The sequence below is a fragment of the Megascapheus bottae genome, chromosome 15 (genome assembly GCF_031878675.1).
Source record: "Megascapheus bottae isolate mThoBot1 chromosome 15, mThoBot2.hap1, whole genome shotgun sequence".
NCBI classification, from domain to species: domain Eukaryota; kingdom Metazoa; phylum Chordata; class Mammalia; order Rodentia; family Geomyidae; genus Megascapheus; species Megascapheus bottae.
The window spans coordinates 17,697,799-17,717,366 of NC_143523.1; the positions used below are offsets into that span (position 1 = coordinate 17,697,799).

The 19,568-nt window shown below is 39.1% G+C and overlaps 1 protein-coding gene across 3 annotated transcripts in view; it reads left to right on the forward strand.

Annotated features, from left to right (window-relative positions):
* The window catches only part of Sorcs1 (sortilin related VPS10 domain containing receptor 1), a 442,495-nt gene that overhangs the window by 344,201 nt on the left and 78,726 nt on the right, over positions 1–19,568 (forward strand). For all 3 annotated transcript variants that reach the window (XM_090345933.1, XM_090345930.1, XM_090345931.1), the window contains exons 9-10: positions 2,990–3,169; positions 11,989–12,135. In XM_090345933.1, the coding sequence (XP_090202059.1) occupies positions 2,990–3,169; positions 11,989–12,135 (327 nt within the window). The remainder of the gene's footprint in view (positions 1–2,989; positions 3,170–11,988; positions 12,136–19,568) is intronic.

Consider the following 19,568-nt stretch of genomic DNA (forward strand, 5'->3'; position numbering starts at 1 on the left):
CTGAACCTGCTATCTGTCCCTCTTCCTTCTGTTTCCCAGAGAGCATGTTCCATGCCTCAGCCTCATTTGAGCTCTGAATGCATAATGAATAATGCAATTGATCCAGCTTGTTACCACAAAAATGGGAACTAGCATGGTAAATGAGTTAAATTGTTTGTTCTAGGTGGGTGTGTATTACAGAAAGCAATGAGATGCTTCATTGCAGCTTCCCATGACATCTTCAAAGAGAAGCCCCCAAGAGGGCAGAGTGAGCTGCAGAAAAAGTGCATGTATTCCATAGCCTTCTCTCAGAGCCTGGTTTCTATATCCTGAAAAGAACAAGGCTCTGTGCTGAAGCTTCATTCAGCACGGAGACAAACCAGCGCTACCATGTTCATTTTCTCTAATCATCAACTGCCATAGTCTTGAAAGATTTGACTTCCTCTGATCTGTGTTAAAAACTAATTACTAATAGAATAATAAAGAGAGGGCTGAATTTTAATATTGTCGCCAGCTCTTTCAACCCTCTACCAGGAGTGGGAACCTTTATTAATATTTTTTTCTGCTCAAGGAGAATCACATTATCACTCATGGGCCATACAGAATTATCAGATCAGATTCGTGATCCATGAGAAGCCGATGAATACCTCACAGTCTATTCCATCACATATCAAATGATTTTGAGCAATGTATGTGGCCAGATGTCTCTCAAATCCTGCTAGACAGAAACAGAGTAGCAGTTTTCTTTCTCGTAACTTACCTGCGTCTCATTCTGAGCTGCTCAAGTGAGATAAATGAGGCAATCCATATGAAAGTGCTTGGAGCATTTTGGAGGACAGATACTCTATAAAAGCAAGGTAATATTATTATTAGTATAGATCTAGATGTCTCCAAGGTGGAAGATGGATGTGCAGCGGAATGCGGGTGGGATGCAGCTGCCTTGGTTCCAGACAGGGGATTCAAATTTGGACCTTCATCTGTCACTAAACTTCCTTTGAAACTTTGGGTAGGTGATTGATCAATTTGCCTTCTCCTCATTGTTTTTCAAATAGGAGCTGAGGAAAAATAATACTTTGTCAGATACGTTACACAGAATAAAATGTCTTAAGTGATGTTGTGTAAAAATTTAGTCCTGTGATCAACTAAGTTTTAAAAAGGAATAAATTCCATTATGTATTCTTTCTCTAGAGACTAATAGTAGCTCATTGCCATATGGGAGACATATTAATATCCTGTCAGTGATCTAAAGCCGTTTGATTTAGTACTGTAATCCCAACTCAGTCTACAAATGTATAAATTAATGAAATAGAAAAAAAATTCCTTTTTTTTGGTCAGTTATGAAGCTTGAAATCAGGGCTTCAGGGCCTGGGCACTGTCCCTGAGATTTTTTTCTCTCATGGATAACACTTTATCAATTTAAACCACGGTGTCACATCCATTTTTTTCTGCATAGTTTATTGGAGATAAGAGTTTCATGGACTTTCCTTGTCAGTCTGGCCTTGACCCACGATTCTCAGATATCAGCCTCTAGGATTATAGGTGTAAGCCTACAATTCTACTTCCTCTTGATAGAGGAACCTATACTTGTACTTCCTCTTGATAAAGGAAATAGAATTAGGTGAGCAGGAAAAAAAAGATGGTATTTGAATATGTTAACACTTCAATTAATCTATTTGAGACCAGCATCATTTTTAAAAATCCATTTCATGTAATAAAGTTATAGAAAGAGAGTTATTCCATTTCCTATGCTTATGGCTATATATACATATATGGTTATTATTGTATGAGTATTTCTCCAAGTGACCCAATCAAAAAATTAAATTTTATATTCACTACTTCATGCTGGGGAGATGAAGGACAACAAGGTAGAGATTCTAAGAACAGACAGAATTGTTCTCTCATAAATTAATTATAAGGCTAAGATCTGAACTGAAGGTACAATGAAAAATTTAGATTAGAAGTTATGGACAATTTTCTACACTGGAGTTGTTGTCAAGGGTCATGGTTGAGCCTCCTGGAACTCCTCAAGGGGAGAGCCTGGTCCAACAGTGAAGATTCGCTTAGTCAGCTGCATAACAGCCAGGAATCTTTCCACATTGTGAGTGTGTACAACTCTACTGAAGGTGGGGGAGCACACAACAAGAGACAATTGAACACCTTTGAACAGCCCCCCACCTACATAAGATAGTCAGGCTGGGTCAGAGACTGCCAGTGTGAGGTCTGTGCCAAATTCTACTTCTTTAGACTTCTGAATCAGGAAGAAAGGATTTGGAATTCTCATGTCAAGAGACACACAGTATCTCCACATTCCGCTCATTTTGTTTCTGTCTCCCAAGACCACTGAAAACATTAATATGAAGACTGAATTTCCCTTTCCTTCATTTAAGATTTCATGCAGACTTTCCAGAGTAAACAATGTTGATTAGTAGTTAAAGTCATCATGATAGTGAGTTATCTGGTGAACATTTTGCTCCTATAAACACTCCAGAGGTCACTGAACCTTTGAGCAGTGCTTTCCAAACTTAAATATACATACAGTTTTTTATCAAGTAGAGCCTGAGGATTTATATGTCTACCTGGTTTTAAGATAATATCCATGCTACTATCCCAGATGCATAGTAAGAGAAGCTGGCCTTGTCTCTTTCCTTTCTGTCTTCAGATTATCCTTCTGAGCAAGAACTGTGTTTGAAAAGAAGTCAGATGATTGGTTCTCGGAAGTTATTATCTATTTAAGGAAGTATTGTTCAAATTATCTAAGGAAACAATAAATAATAACTGAGCTACTAAGCATCTCTGTGTCCTATTTTCTCATGACCTATTATCTGACCCTTCAAGTGACAAAGAAAACACATGATTAATATTTCGCCAATTAATTATCATTTCCACGCAAAAGACAATTCTGTCTTCCACCAAAGTGTCTCAGTCTATTACATTCTACCACAGCCTGGGTGCAGGCCACATGAATATATGAGACACCTCTTCCCTCTTCACTTCCTGTGTCTCTCTGCAGGACATGCATGTCATCAGTACAGATGAGAACCAAGTATTTGCTGCTGTCCAGGAATGGAACCAAAACGACACCTACAATCTCTACATCTCCGACACGCGTGGTGTCTATTTCACCCTGGCCTTGGAGAATGTCCAGAGCAGCAGAGGCCCTGAGGGCAATGTCATGATTGACCTCTATGAGGTATGTCACCAGGCAGATGTGCTTCTGGACACTAAGGTACCTGGCGTGGCTGGTGAAAGCATATCCATCTGTTCATAATATTGGATCTACAGTTCAGGCTCCGCCCACTCGAGGGATGAAATGTTTACAGATGGTATGGTTTTGCTTTTCTGTAATTAATTTATAATCCATAGACCTTGTTTTTTTTTCTGGACTAAATCTAGAAGATATGAAGCCCTAGAGGACTTGGAAAGTTTCTGGGAAGGCTGGCAATTGGAGGGGTAACACAAAAGTCATTTGCAAATGATGTGTGCCACTGTGAAGGGAGACAGCATGTGACACAGTGGGTTGATGGGAAGGATTTTCTTATCTCACTGAGGAAGATTGGAGGAATGGGGCATCCTTGCATGCTCTCACAATTCTTCTTATAAAAGACTTATTTAACTCAATAATCTCCCCCATGTTAATAACCTTCCTCTCCCTGGACCTGGGAATGAGATAAGCATAATAGGTTCTTTCTGCAAACCCTAAAATAACTGAATTAGCAAACAATAGCAAAACCAAAAGAGCTTACAAGACTCCCCTAGGACAACTGTTTAGCTCTTTCTCAATACATATATAAAATATACATTTTCTTTTTGGTCCTGGGGCTTGAACTCAAAACCTAGGCACTGTTCCTGAGTCTCTTTATGTTCAAGGCTAGTGCTTTATCACTTGAGCCACAGTGCAACTTCTGGATTTTTCTGAGTAGTTTATTGGCGATAAGAGTCTCAAAGAATTATGAAGGGCTCATAGACTTTTCTGCCCTGGATAGATTCAATCCACTGATCTCAGGATCCTGAGTAGCTAGGATTATAGGTTTATAGGCATGAACCACCAGGTCCCAGTTTCAAAATACTTTATTTTAAATAAAATTCTAGATTAGATCAGTTCGCTTAAAGCACAGTGAGGTAGGGGGAAAAGCTACACTTAGGGGCTTGGATTTAGCCATTTGTAATTCTTTTTATGGGCTATGAAAGATTTATCATGGGTTATAATGAGCCATTTAAAAACATATTCAGGATCTGGACAGTGCAATCATATACCTATACTCTATCTTGAAAAAAATCCTAAAACAGATCCAAAGATGTGTAGTTATTATGACATTATCATTTAGTAGAGGATTACATTCAAGAAGTGTCTGTATAAGAAGAGGTTAGGAAGTTATATCTATATGAAAGAAACCAATTTCATCGCAGAAAATCCAGCTTATCAGTGCAATTCCTGCTAGTGTTTTCCATTTTCCTTGTTCTTCAGCTCATAAGCACATTCTTTTTCAAAACTTCACTATGTGTATAAATGCAAGTCCAATCCAGAGCCAAAATATTTATTTGACTTAGGAAAGACAAGGCTGGGACATAGATTGTATGCATCTATTTAGAAAAGGGACGTGCAAATCATTCCATATTTTCTCAAGGTTTTTCCGTTCTTCCTCCTTCCCCTTGGTTCAGCTAAAATAGTATCAGACGTAGCAGCCTCAAACTAATAAGCCTGTTGTCAAGAAAACATCTACATATTCTGATGACTAAGTTCTAACTTGGGATTCAATTGGATACATTCAATAGCTTTTGGATTCAATCTACCTGGTTTTAAATCTTTCCTGTGCTGCTTGTATGCAATGATTTTTTTTTAGACAAGTGAATACCTTTGGTGCCATAATTGCCCCGCTTCAAATACTGAGATTCAGTATTATGTCTACTGGATTTCGCTGTTGATGGAGTGACTTAATCTTGTAAAGTACTAACTAGAATGCCTTGGCTACAATAATGCTTAATAAATTATGATTGTTAATTAGTTAATATTATGTTCCAATGTGTCTAAGAAAATATACAATATTCTATTCTTAGAACTTTGCTTCTAAATCTGCTTAGAACAGTTTAAAAATCTAGCTACATTGTTTAAATTTAAATTTTCAACACATTTCAATAATTTAAAATTTCTACTTCAGCTTCTAATTGCATATTATCATGGCTACCTAAGCATCCTTAACATGAACTAGGTGCCTTCATGTTAAGCAAGTGGAACTTGCCATATTTCTTTCTTCATGGGTAAATTAACATTGAAACCTAAAGTATATTCTATTCAAGGACTTTGCATTCTCTTAATTTGGTACTGCATTTACAATGTAAGTGTCTTGCCCAGGTGCTATGAAGTCACAATAGCTATTAGTCTTTCTCCTACTCCAGAAACTGCTCCACTTCTGGCTTTTGCTTTGCCAGTTTTGGGCTTGAGCACAGGGCCTGAGCACTATCCTTGCACTTTCTCAAGTCTAGAGCTCTACCACTTGAGCCACAGCACCATTTCTGGCTTTTTTCTATATATGTATCAAACCCGGGTCTTCATGCATGCTAGGCAAGCACTCTACCACTAGGCCAAACTCCCAGACCCTAATTCTGGCTTTCTTAGTGCTTAATTGGAAATAAGAATCTCCTAGACTTTTCTCCTAGGGCTGGCTTTGAACTGCAATTTTCAGTTCTCAGCCTCCTGAGTAGCTAAGGATGACAAATGCAAGCCACCACTGGCTCCTGACTAGAACAGTCTCAGGATAAATTTTATTTTCCAACAGAAGTTAAAAATCATATCAGTTGGTGCTTTGATGACAGGGATGATAACTGCTTTTCACAAATGGTTTTATGGTTCCAAACCTCGGAATCAGGTGCGGAATGAGAAGAGGAGGCAGGGTGACCTCTAAACATGGCAAAACATCTCTTTATTAATTCTCTGTTCCCTCTCTGTGTCTCTCTTGCAGTTGACTGTCTGTAGGGAAACTGCTGCCTCTTCTTATCATCACTTTGAGCAGTGGCGTGACTGTATTATGTAAAGGTGTTCTGCATCCTGGGGCTGAGAGAGAAATGCCTTTGTTTTATTAGCCTGACAGTTCAGGGCACATTGAATTGAAATGGATGTGATCAGAACAGCAGCTCTGTATCTGCTGATTACCTAGATAGAAAGAATATTGGTGGACACGGAGCCTGGCACAAATGTTCCCTTAAATCTGATTGTTCTGGCTCTCAGGGAGCTGAAAGCCGTCCAGCATGAATTTCCCGGTAGAATTGCAATGAATGATGAGAGCTTAGAGATAAATGAAAAGCAAGAAAATCCATAAATGAATTAATCAGGAGCAGATATGAGCAACATCTGAGGTGAGGTGACAGGGATAAAAAAGAAAACTCAGGGTGCATGTCTGTTCCCGTTTGGGGTGACTGACAGGATGCAGCTTCTTGTTTATGTTTTTTCATGGTTGCTCCCTGGTATTCCTGGGTCTTCAGGCTCTTTAAGCTATTTTTTGCATAGGAAAACTCTATGACGTTTAAATAATGGAGGGGTGTATGGATCGAGAATACACACAATAGATGGGTCTCTATGGAGAATATGCTAAAAGAAATACAATTCTCATTAAAATGAATCACATGGAGACTGAGCATAGCATTTGTATGGGATGAGACCAGGAAGATATTAAGGACACAGAATTGGGGGGAGGAGTTGAAGCAGTTTCCTATGGTTTCTTTATTGAAATGCAAGGTTTTCCCCTCACTGTAACTTGAGTGTCAAGAAATGTCAGCCAAGAATATTGACTATAGAAAAATGATAGTAAAGAATGGGATAGGATATTTGAGATGCTATTCTGTGCAAAGCACAGTGCAAATAATGTCCCATCTTTTTTATTTAATCTGTAAATTAACTCGATGATACAGCCACTTTTTAATCATTCAATAGAGACTGAAAGAACATAGCCACTGTTAAAGATGGCAAAGCCAAATGAAGACTTCAGATAAAGTGTATTCAAGTTCTAGACTACAAAATACCATGCCTCTACTGAAAGATCACTATCTGGAACACTATTTGCTGTGGAAAACTAAAGGTTGTTGAGATGGAAGTTCTTTGCTGGACAGAATAATGGTAGATTTTTGCCTATCCAGTAGAAAAACAAAATGGATTTGGGATATAAAGAGAAAAGCAAATCTGTAACTGATGGTTCTGGCAGTGACCAAAAAGAAAACATGTGATGAGTGTGTTTGCATCGTGTGATTCTTCATGTATTTGAGCCATGTGGATGATGAAAGGGAGTTTGACATTTTTGGACAATATCTTTCCTCCTTTGGGATGGGAATATTAATTAATGATGATGAAGAGCACTGTGGCTTAATGGACAATGACAGTTCTTGCCAGCTGATGGGGGAAAACCTGCCAGGAGTGCAGCCACCTGGCTGAGAAGTTCAGAACGCACACAATATGTGCCTGAAGGAAAGAGGCAGAGTATGGTTCAGGGACAACGCAGTGCAGGCAGCAGGGAATATCTGGCTGCACATACAATGTCTCCCAAGTGTCATGGATAAGCTTTTTTTTCTTTTTTTAAGAGAAAACTCAACAGTAATGCTGATGGATCTTACACCATGATTTCTTGGAGAAAAAGAAAAAATAAAGACCTCATTTTAGCGAGAGTAGGAAGAAGGAAAGAAAAACTCTCCCCAACCTAAAGTATATTTTTTCACAGGATACAGAATGGTAAATTATCTTTCTAGGAGTAAAATGGTATTTGAGCAAGTATACATAAGAGAAACGTCATTTAGAACTTTCCATGTCAGATGAGTTCCCAAGTTCTGGAGTTCTGCAGACATCTCCAGCTTCTTTTCAGTAGGTATCTATTCTGGCTGGGATCTTTACTTTTGAAAATGAAAATATTCCAATCCCAAACCCAAAGAAGTCATGGTCTTAAACCATGACGTTACCAGGCTACAGTGACTCACACCTGAAATCCTAGGAATTCATAAGGCTGAGATCTAATCATCATGGTTTGAAGTTAGCCTTGAAAGATTCTTATTACTAAGAAATTACCAAAAACCTAGAAGTGTAGCTATGGCTCAAATGGTAAAGCACCAGCCTTGAGAGAAAAAAATAAATAAATAAACTAACTAACTAACCCAAGGGATAGTGCTTAGGTCCTGAATCAAGCCTCAACATCAACACAAATAAACATTCATATATGTGTGTGTATGCATTCATGCATACGCACACACACGTTCACACAAATGCACGTGCGAGCACGCACACACACACAGACACAATCTTGGCTTCTATGATAGTAAGTGATAAATACTACTGAGACTTCTGTTATCAAATTTCTCTGTATGTGAAGCAAGGAGACAAACATAGCTTATAAATATATTTATCCTCAGAAATATTTATGTGAAATTCAACAGGAAAAAACTTCATAGGTCTTTCCAAAAGTAGGATAGATTGTTTTCATAGAAATAGCTTCTTGGGATATTTTCTGACCAAATGATGGCATCACTCCCTTTCACACCATGCTATCCCAGCCCTTCTCAATTCCTTGAACATGTGTACGGATGAACATGGGAAAAAGTAAAATGTTATGAGGAAACTTAAATGTATTCCTTCAATTACAGTGGAACCACACCTTAAAACACCACACACACACACACACACACACACACACAAAGAATGACCACCTGTAAGCTCACATATTCCAATATTTTGTGCAGCAATAACTTTGAGATAGAAATTTTATAGGGGCTGGGAGTTTGGCCTAGTGGTAACAGTGCTTGCCTAGCATGGACGAAGACCTGGGTTCGATTCCTCAGCACCCCACATACGTAGAAAAAACTAGAAGTGGTGCTGTGGCTCAAGTGGTAGAGTGCTAGCCTTGAGAAAGCCCAAGGACAAGGTCAGGCCCTGAGCTCAAGGCGCAGGACTGGCAAAAAAAAAAAAGAAATTTTATAGAGATTCCAAGAAATTGGGGCCTGGAGTTTAGCCTAGTGGTAGAGTGCTTGCCTGGCATGCACAAGGACCCAGGTTCAATTCCTTGGTACCACATACATAGAAAAAACCCAGAAGTGATGCTGTGGCTCAAGTGGTAGAGCTCTAGCCTTGAGAAAGTCCAAGGACAGTGCTGAGGCCCTGAGTTCATGGCCCAGGACTAGCAAAAAAAAAAAAAAAGAAATTATAAGTTAAAAAACAGCTTTGGGGCAAAGCACCCATATGTATAGGGCTGGTGAGATTCATCAAGCTCACGGACAGAGCAATAGTAAAGACACAAAAAACAAAGAGCAGTGGTGACCACATTTGTAGACCAGGCCAAAGAAGCAAAACAATAAGACAACCTCAAATACAGTCCTTTGGAAAATCAGCCAGCCCTTTCCAGCTCTATTCCCTGTTGACACCGGTCTCTGTACTTTGGCAAGTTTTTATTCTTCAAGATAAACCTGAAGGCCAAGCTGCCAGAGCTGAATTACAAAGCACAGCTCCCTGCTCAAGTGGCATTTGATAATGCCAAGCAGTCGGAGGCCAATAAAGTCACCACTTCTACAAATCAAATAAACCCGCTCCTAAACATGCACAACCCTCCTCTGACACCCTTGCCAAAAAAGGTGGGAAGCAGGAAGGAAAACAGGATGAGGCTGTTGGAATAGGTAATATTTTTGCTCTTTCCATGCTTATTATCCATAACCCTTTACAATACTGAATTGTTAAGAGTTATTTCTCATTTTCGGGTATGTCTATAGAAAAGACCAGCATGAATTTGTAAAAATTCTGATTTACTCCATTTAAATTTTATAGACGTTTGGTTGTATTTTAGGACATAGCAGCCTCTTGAACATATGCAAAACTAATATGAAGTTGCTTGGTGAACAGACCTTATGGAACTGTAATAGAGAACAAATAAATATCAGTTGTAGTTTAAGATCTAGAGGGCATGAGAACTTGTTCTGGATGCTGCCGATTGCCCATGGTGTGGCTTGCCTGTCTAAGCAGTTCAAAGTATTCCTCTCAGCAACTCATTTAAACCATTTATTTGTTTAACAAACTTGTTCTAAAAGAGTACAAATTTGGCCCACTTCTAAATTATCCCAGCTGCTAGATCAGCAGGGACAAATTAATGAGGTCGGACTGAGTCGAAGGCACAGGCGATGCATGTGTCTTCCTCTATTGATTGAACCCCAGCCATGTTGAGTTGACAAACTCAGGGCTGTTCTTGGGAAAGGGTTTGGGAATCCAGATAGAAGGGAATAGGACAGCCAATGTTTCATGGTTGTAATGAATCTCTATTTATCCATGGCAATGGGATAAAAAGTGCTACGCAGGCTCATGAGAAGTGCTGGAAGGCATATGTGAAAAGAAGTAGGCAGAATGCTTGGCTTTAACAAGGACTGAAAAGATGGCAGCTATTGTCTGCTCTCTATGTTTCTAGTTGTCACATTATAATCAAAGGAGCTGAGTTTAGTGAAATGGATTCAAAAGCCACATTAATGTATTTACTTCCTATGTGTGTGCTAGATGGCTATGTACCTAAATCTTCAAAATATGGCTAAAGATACATACATACATAAAACATATGATCTATACCATATAGCATCTATAATATATCATAATTAATATGTATTATATAATATAATCTATAACATATATAATGGACACATTATATATTATATACCGTGTATAAATATGTATATATATAGATATATACACATAAATGGATTGACTTTGAACTCAGGGCCTTGTGGTTGCTAGGCATGTGTTCTACTGCTTGAGTAATGACTAACGGTAATTTTAGCTCCTGTTTCTTATAAGCATTGAATTAATGGTATATAGATGGGATGCATTACTGAACACCACATTTCCATCCTTCTCCTCATACTTCTTCAGTTTACCTGGGTGGTGAGCATTTCACACAAGATGAAATAAGTATTCAGAAAACACTAGAAGACATGAAAATATGACATACCCCTCATGGTTACTGTTGCAGGATTTTTATAATGTACCTATTTTCACCTCCTTCCTAACACACAAAATTAAGGAAGCAATAGCATTTACAGTGCTAATAAATAAATGAATGAATAAGACTGTTGGTGGTAAGGACAGTGGTATTGTAAGAAACGGAGGCAGGATTGTTGGATGACTTAGAGGAAATACTACTTCTTTAAAGTATCAAGTTTGTCTCTGTAGTTAGTGCATTGGGTGACTTAACAGGGAGGGAGAGGCCTTTAACAAATAAATACAAACGAATAGCAATTACATCAAGCCGTTGAGAGCTCAGTAAGTTAGGTAGCATTAGCAGCAGGAGCCCTGAAGCCATAGTTCATATTACAGTCTCTGGTGTTAGACTTCCTGTGAGTCCTCAGACAGTATGACAGTAAGTCACATCATCTGTAAGTGCCTGGGATTTTATCATGTGTGACAACACATGTGATTCTTTTTTTTTTTTTTGCCAGTCCTGGGCTTGAGCTCAGGGCCTGAGCACTGTCCTTGGACTTTCTCAAGGCTAGAGCTCTACCACTTGAGCCTCAGCACCACTTCCGGCTTTTTTCTGTGTATGTGGTACCGAGGAATCGAACCCGGGTCTTCATGCATGCTAGGCAAGCACTTTAACCACTAGGCCAAACTCCCGGCCCACATGTGATTCTTAAACAGGAAGAACGTTACAAAGGTTAAATGAGATAGAATCTTCAAATTCAGGGTGTCAGTTAAACATACAGTAAAAGTCACCCTTAACTTAGTGATCACTTGCCAAGTAAACTGAAGGTGGTTCATATTCGGATAACAAAAACCATTGTTAATCTTGTATCGTGATCCCAGTAAAACAAGGGCACCCTTTATTACTTTCTCTCCAACAGGCTATAGAATTGTGGTAACCAAGCCTCGCTGATCCCTTCTAACCCTATCTTTTGTCCAAGACAAGTGTTCCTGGCTGAATTTGACAATCTGTTTAGCTCCGGGGTGTAAACAATGACGCCCCTGTTTTTCAAATGGATGTATTTTTCAGCCATGTCAATTTTTCCCAGGTAGCAGGGATAAAGGGAATGTTCTTGGCTAACAAGAAGATTGACAACCAAGTGAAAACTTTCATCACGTACAACAAAGGCAGAGACTGGCGCTTGCTGCAGGCACCGGACACAGATCTGAGAGGGGACCCTGTGCAGTGTCTGCTGGTGAGTCTTCCTGTTGGAGCAGAAGGCCTCACACGGTGGAGGGCTGGAAATGGTGTTCAAGGAGATAATAAAGATTTCTCTGGGATGTCTTCTCCATTGATGAATAAAACAAGCAGAAAAGAGTGAAGACAGAGTAGGGGAAATGGTTTTGATTGGCTCTTTTTGAATCGGTCACAAAGGTAAGAGACATGTCTGGGACTCCAGTTCCCTTCCAGAACTTCCAGGATCCTTGTTTGCCCCCAAGATTTTTGCATGCTTGTTTGGAGAAACAAACCAAAGGCTTTGTGTGTGAGCATGGTATATGCTATTCCACTGAGTTACCATTCCCTGACCAAGTTATGATACATATCTTCATGGCATTTTGAGGGGCAAGGTTCACAAGTAAGACAGCAAGCATTGCAGATGAGGCTGTCTCCTAAATGCTCCATCTTCTGAAAAAAAACAAGCCCCCTGTTCTGCACATATTTTGTTGTAGAACTGACGAACTGGATAAGGAATTGTGTGAATATACTGAATATATTTCCCTCTAGAAACGCTGCATCCCATTTTGGGATGAATGTATAATTGAAATAAGAGTTAAGAATCAACTATTTAGACCTATTTTTGTTTTGATGGTAATATATCCAGTTCATTTTAACACTTGTGGAATAATAACTATGGCATATGGGATAAATACAGCCCTTCCTTCTTCTTTTTTTTTTTTGTTTTTGCTTGTGAGGCTTGAACTCTGAGTCTGGGTGCTGTGCCTGAGCTCTTCAGCTTAAAACTATTGCTCTACCACTTGAGACCCAGCGCCATTTCCAACCCCGCCCCCCTTTTTAAAAACGGGTTTAATTGAAACACAGTCAGCCTTATTCATTTATGAGCTGTCTATGGATGATTTCCCTCTATAATTGATGACCCAGAAAATGAAGTGACAGTTATATCAGCATGAAGTTACTTGTATCATCAATGTTGTGACAATTTCATGAGAAGGCGCAGAGTGGGTTTTGACTCCAAGGAGTTTGCAGTCCACTTATCTCTTTGAGTGAGGCCTAAGGATTTCAGTACCTCTCAGCCTTTCTACTAATATCTGTTCTATTCTTGACACCACTGTGGATACTGAGAATATGAAGACGAGAAGGAAGACATGAATGACAAAACCAAGTATTCTTAATTCATACCATCAGTTTCTACGAAACAGTTCAGAGGTTGTATTTAAGTTTACATAAAGGAGAGAACAGTATGGAAACATGGAAACACGACCAGATGGGTTTTATTAAGAAGTATTGGCATGATGAAATCTATCTAGCTATCTAGTTATCTTCTATCTTTTTTCTATCATCTATCTAGCTATCCATATTTATCTTTTTTTCTATCATCTGTCTGTCTGTCTGTCTATCTATCTATCTATCTATCTGTCATCTATCTGCTCTGATTCACACTCCTAACACTATGCTGACTTTGATCTTGTCCTCACTCTGCTTGCATTTCCTTCTGCATCTGAAATTCCGGGCAGTCAGTCACTTTGCAGGTTAATTCCAAAGGGCTGCAAGTGGGCTGCCCTCGCACTCCAGAAGATGCCAGCAGCCAGGGCCTGACCTTATTGGTTGCAGGGGATGTTTCAGTTGTCAGGGTGCAGCATGAAGCTTCAGGGAGGCGCTAAGACATTCAGCTTCCGTCCTTGTTATTGGAAGCTGACAGGGAGGAAACACATCACACTACAATCATGAACATACAAATCCACTATTGGACTAAGTGAATGAAACAGCGATATGGTGAATACTTGCACCTGTGACACAAGATCCAGTAGTACTGGGTAAAATAAACAAAAGCTATCTACTAAGCTAACTTATTCCAGATGAGGACACTGTGATAACTTGGTGAAATTAGTGTCAATATTTGTTGACTGCCTATTCATTTTCCCCTATTAAATGTGAGCTCTGTGGCTATAGCGAGAGGAAAGTATCCTTAAAAATCACGCCTGACACATCAAAGGTGTTTAGTGTATGTGTTTTGTTTCATGTGTGTAGAGCACTCCATTGAAAGATTTTATTTATTTATTTATTTAAACTTTTACATTTGTATTGCAATGGAAGCCAGGCGCTCCCTCTCTGCCAGTTACCCTTAATGAGTCAACATTGCATCAGGTTGATCCCAAAGTCAATAAAAATCAAGTGGCTCATTGAACTTGAGAAAAGAGGAATTACTGGGATAGAGATGAACCCAAGCCTGCCTGGCCCCTCTCTCTTCATTAATCTTGTTGCTTCAGGTAGTTACAGTGTGAGCTTTAAAAATAAAATTAGGTAGTAGAATGAGAAGGGAGGAAAATTGTAGAAAGAGTACGGAACAGAGACGAAAATCACTTCATAAAATCTGCCAAAAGTGCCAAATAGGAAAGAAAATTCTTTGAGCTACGTAAGACTCAGACTGTGTGGTTTTTTTTTTTTAAATCTTCTTTAGGCTTGGGAGCTGGTGGCAGAAAGGAGATAAAAAGTGATTTTCAATTGTGAGTACTTGGAAAAGTGACAGTGTCACTGAAAGCACAGCCTAGTGATTAGAAAAGAGATTTTCCAGCAGGGCTGTTACAAATGTGAAACAAGTTCAGAATTACAGCTCCAAATGGAATGTCCCTGGTAAAATGCATTCTATAGAAATAAGACATCCAGAGTAATTTGGCGCTGTACTTTTAGGACTTTCAGACTGATTGCCTGGAGGGCTCAGCTGGGGTTTCTTTGCTCTGAAGACTGCATTGGACAATTAGGCAGGGTATTACAGGTCACAATCCACCTGCCTCCAAAGCCTCAGGGCTGGGCTTCCCAAGATACAAGATGTGAGCTAAGTCAAGCCTGTGACAAATCTTTAGGCCGGGGTGGGGCTGGGGGCGCTGGCAGGGTAGGGAGGAAGACACAGTGTTCATGGAGAGAGGTCCTGACATGTTGCAGATTCATGTTGGCAGAGTTTTACTGGAGCAGAGCAGATAAATGACCCAAGAGACCTGTGCCTTTGTTTTCTCCTTCAATTGCACTGCTGGTGTGGCATGACATGTTGTGCTGGATTGGAGTGGGGTTGGCCACTACAAACCCAGCCAATTGATCGGCTGGCTTCCATCCCCTTTGCCACTGACTCTTTCCTGCAGGACTAATTGACTCTGAGGGGATGGCAAGATGTTGTAGAATGATTTGTGGGAATTTGCCTACTTGTTTGTACAAGCTTTTGTATTGTGTTCAGTATAGTATTCTTAAATTAGTTACTATAGGGCAAGAGACTACAGTAACTGTAGTTGAAGTTGAACTTGGGGAGAAATAAGTAGAATCTGAAATTGATAGACTCTCCAATAGTTCTACTAGTTCCTTGAGTTGACATTTTTCATGATGGAAAAGTGCTGTAGTTCAGAGATTCCCCATTCTTCAAGCACAGTAGGTAATTATTGGATTACTTACAGCTCTATGCTGACTGAGATTGTCCAGGCACAGAGAGACAAATACTACATTACAGTGAGAGTTAAAAACCATCAGATGCTGTTGGGTCCAAAGTTCACAATCCCCCTGAAAGACCACCAGAGTCCACGACCAATGAAAGCAACAAAGAGCCTTTTATTAGCAAGCTCGAGCTTGGTCCTCTGTGCCTTGGAAACCAGTGACGCTTGGAGGCCCCGAGTACAGAATTAGTACAGCTTTTATAGTACAGAATAAACAAGTTTTAGTTTTCATTCTCACAGCCTCATGTTTTAGTTAACTTTTACATAGAGACATTCCTCAGTTTCTTATCGGTTCTGAAGTTATAGTTTCCCACAGAACTTTAGTTTTAGGTGTCCTTGGTAGCTGTGGAGATAGCTGCAGTCCTAGAGATGACCTTTGAATGTCCTTGCTAGCTCTCTTGAGTAAACAACTGATGGAGCATCTTACAGTTCTCCTGAGAAGAGGCAGTTAGGGGATTTTTCAGAACTTTACAAAATGGAGACTGCTTAACAATAACTTTTTACTGAAGTTCATCAGACTTCAACATTAACTTAGGCCTCACAATGCTAGGAGGGAGAAGAGGATGGAGGCTTCAGAGGCTGGGGTTTAGAGGAATGAGGATGGTATTGGTCAAGGAGCAAAATGTTGTAACTAGACTGGAGAAACCAGTGGTAAGTGTCTGCACCAGAAACATAATGAGTCAGTTAAATCCAGCTGGCAGATATGGACTACTTGCCATGGCCCAAGAATTTTGTTTGTTTAAGGTATGCTGATAGGTTTGCAAACGCCCTATGATAAGACGACATTCTCCCCTTGGTTCACATCAGATTTTCAAACCTTGTACTTTGACTCTTAAGGATCAAAATTTTAGTCAGGCCTAGAATTAAGAAACCAGTACATGAAGACAAAGGAAAGCTTGCAAATAAGTGTGCTGGTCCCACATCTTCTGTAAGTTAGTCCCCAGGCCACTGTTGATAATTGGTCTTCATTTTTCACACGTGAAAGGGGAAGTTTCCCATAAAACAAGCTGTGCTTTGACCTTTTCAGGTTGGAGACCAAGATAAAGCAACATCTGTCACTATGAACATGTGGTAGATACTCAAGCACCTGTTTGTTAATGAGAGAAAAGAAGTCAGAAAGGCAAGAAGAAAGAGAAAACCAAAGGATCCCTGCCTGGGCAAATGTGCCTAGAAATCTATAGGCCTCGCCTTAGGTATTTCAGCATCTTAGGGAATCTTGATGATTGCTATAATAAAGTTTAGTGATTTCATGAGGACACATGTCCCAAACTTGTCAGGTATAACAGTCTTAAGTGAACACTATATGAACATGAATCCCTTAATATTTCCCCTTTAAAACACTAGATAGCTCTGTAAACACACTAGAGAGAAAAAGAATCTAAGAAGAGAAAAAAAAATAATCACAGAATATTCTACATGTACCAGCTGGGGGCAATCCAGTACTACAAATGTAAGAGTGGAAAAAAGTGTGCACAGAAAAGATCATTTTCTAATGTTGCGGTGGCTGCATGAACTGAAGCCTTTTCCTTTCCAATTACCATGTCTTGGTCCTCTGAAAACCATAGCAACAGAGCAGAGCAGTGCTGAGATTGCTGATTGAAATGACTGTGAAATGCCAAGTTTCCTGTACCAAATAATCCTTGGCTCAGGTGGCAACTGAGCTTCAAAATCTTAAAGCTATGGCAAGCAGCTCAGAATTGCAAGCTGGGTACTCTTTTATCCAGAGCTGTCTGGCTCCGTTAGGTGCTACAAAAGGCTTTCATGAAAGCTGCGCGACTATGGCACATCCTCAAGCCATAGGACACTTTTAGAGTGCCATACAGATGGGGACTGTATTATTCAGAGTAATGAAATTTGTAGTAATGTCCATCTCCTTTGGCATTGTTCTGAATAAGATAGGGATTTTTTCCATACCCCCAACAAAAGAAGCATAACTTGATACAGTAAGCTTTATTATTATTATTGTCTTTCTTAGATATTGTGCAAACTTTTGCAGAAAATGGAGGCTAGTCCTGGTGTGTCTTCTTTGTCTCTATGGGGAATGAAATTATGCCATGCTTAAAATAGATAAAGATTATTCATGACAGCATTAATTGTGGTAGAGACCTGGGAAAGTTGTAAACAGCTAGAAAACTCTTTTGAACAGAGAGACCAAAAAGAATGTATGTTTTTCTCTCAAGTGTGGAGACTAGAATTAATCTATAAATATATAAATGCACACTTTGGGAAGGTATCCAATTGCTATACTTGTGTATTAATATTCAAGTTAATAAATTCATGTTAATTAATTTCAATTAACACACAAGTAAATTCTGAGAATTCAAATTATACAATTCTCTAGAAAGGATAAGTCACAGTATAACAAGCTAAACATAGAAACAAGGTACTTGGAAGTGGGAGCTGGGAACAAGGGAAAGGGAGTAGACATGTGAAGAGAGGAGAATGCAGTTATAAAAATCCTTTGCATATTGTACAACATTAAGAAGTCAGGGAAGTGGTAAGGGTATGAGAGATTCAGGAGAACCATGAATGAGGTGACATTTATCAAGTTGCTACTTCGTTGAATAGCAACTCCTTTGTATAACTACTTGAAGATGAAAAATAAATTAATAAAAGAAAACTTTCATGAATAAATAGTTTGACACTTGATAATGATTAACCATTCACTGAGTGTGAACCATTGATGTTTCAGAACCTCTGCAACATTTAACAATAGTCCTTCTATATTTTCTCTTTGACAAAAGGAGGACAATTACCTGGTTCTGGTGTTTCTTATCAAGAGGCTACATGCCAGACTCCTCTAGGACATTATAAAGTAAACGCTTTCTTTGAAAGCCTTGCATGAAATTTTCATATAAAACCTGAAGTATACTATTCCTATTGAGAGTTTTACTTTCTCTGTTTGGGGGGGAGTGCTATTGTGATCTACTGGTTTGTTCATTTGTTTTACCAGTGTTTGGCTTCCTGAGTTTCATTTTTACTTTATCTTTTACTCCACCCTACATCAATTTAATCACTATAATCTCTGGATCTCTGTAACTCTCTGAATATCTGCAGGTTGAGACTTACTGAACAGGATAAAAGTAATCATGGTGACTCACTGGTGATTTTACAAAGTCAAGTTGATAAGATTAGAAAGTAATCTTCTTGAGAGAGGAAAAGAAATGGGGGTTCCAACACAATCTTACATTTTTTTGACAACATAGCGCAGGCACTACTATAAACAAATTTTGTATTAGATGTGTTATCCCCCTTTAAAAAATGTTATTATCTTAATCAGAAAAACTCACCAAAGTTTTCAAGCACAGATAGAGTGGCTCCTTAAATTTTCATTTTAACTTCGTTATTAATGTATTTATCTATAAGTATGACTTGTATTCTGACTGAGTGGGATAAGAGAGGCTCATGGAGAGGATGTGAGTTATACAAGTATGAATGCTCCAAAATAGCATTATATTGTATAGTTCAGATGCCTGAATGAATGAAAAGAAACTTATTCTGATAATATCCAGACGGAGACTTTTATAACTGTTTTGAAGATGTTAGGACAAATTCATGCTGCATTTCCTTCTCTACCCTAAGATCAGGCTGAGTAAAGAATGATTATGAAATTCCAAAGGATTTTTTCAGCCCCTCGAACTTTACTCAGTCTTAATGCTCGGCTCCCTATCTCATTCTCTGTGTTTAGACTTACTAAAGTACACACTGCTCTGAACATCTCTTCTCCTTCTCCTTTGCTATTCATATTATCCAGGTCTCATCTGTCATTTCTTATCTTGACCATCTCATCTACATTCATAGTTCATCCATCTTTGGTAGTGTTTTCTCTCAGGAGTCTTTTCTAATCTGAAGGTAGACCTTATCTCTTCACCTTAGAATTTCAGAACATTTTCTCTTCCTGTCTTTTGACTCTGAAAGCATTCTCTTTATGCAGTAATCAATAGAAACATTTTATTCCTTAGTTGAAATTCTG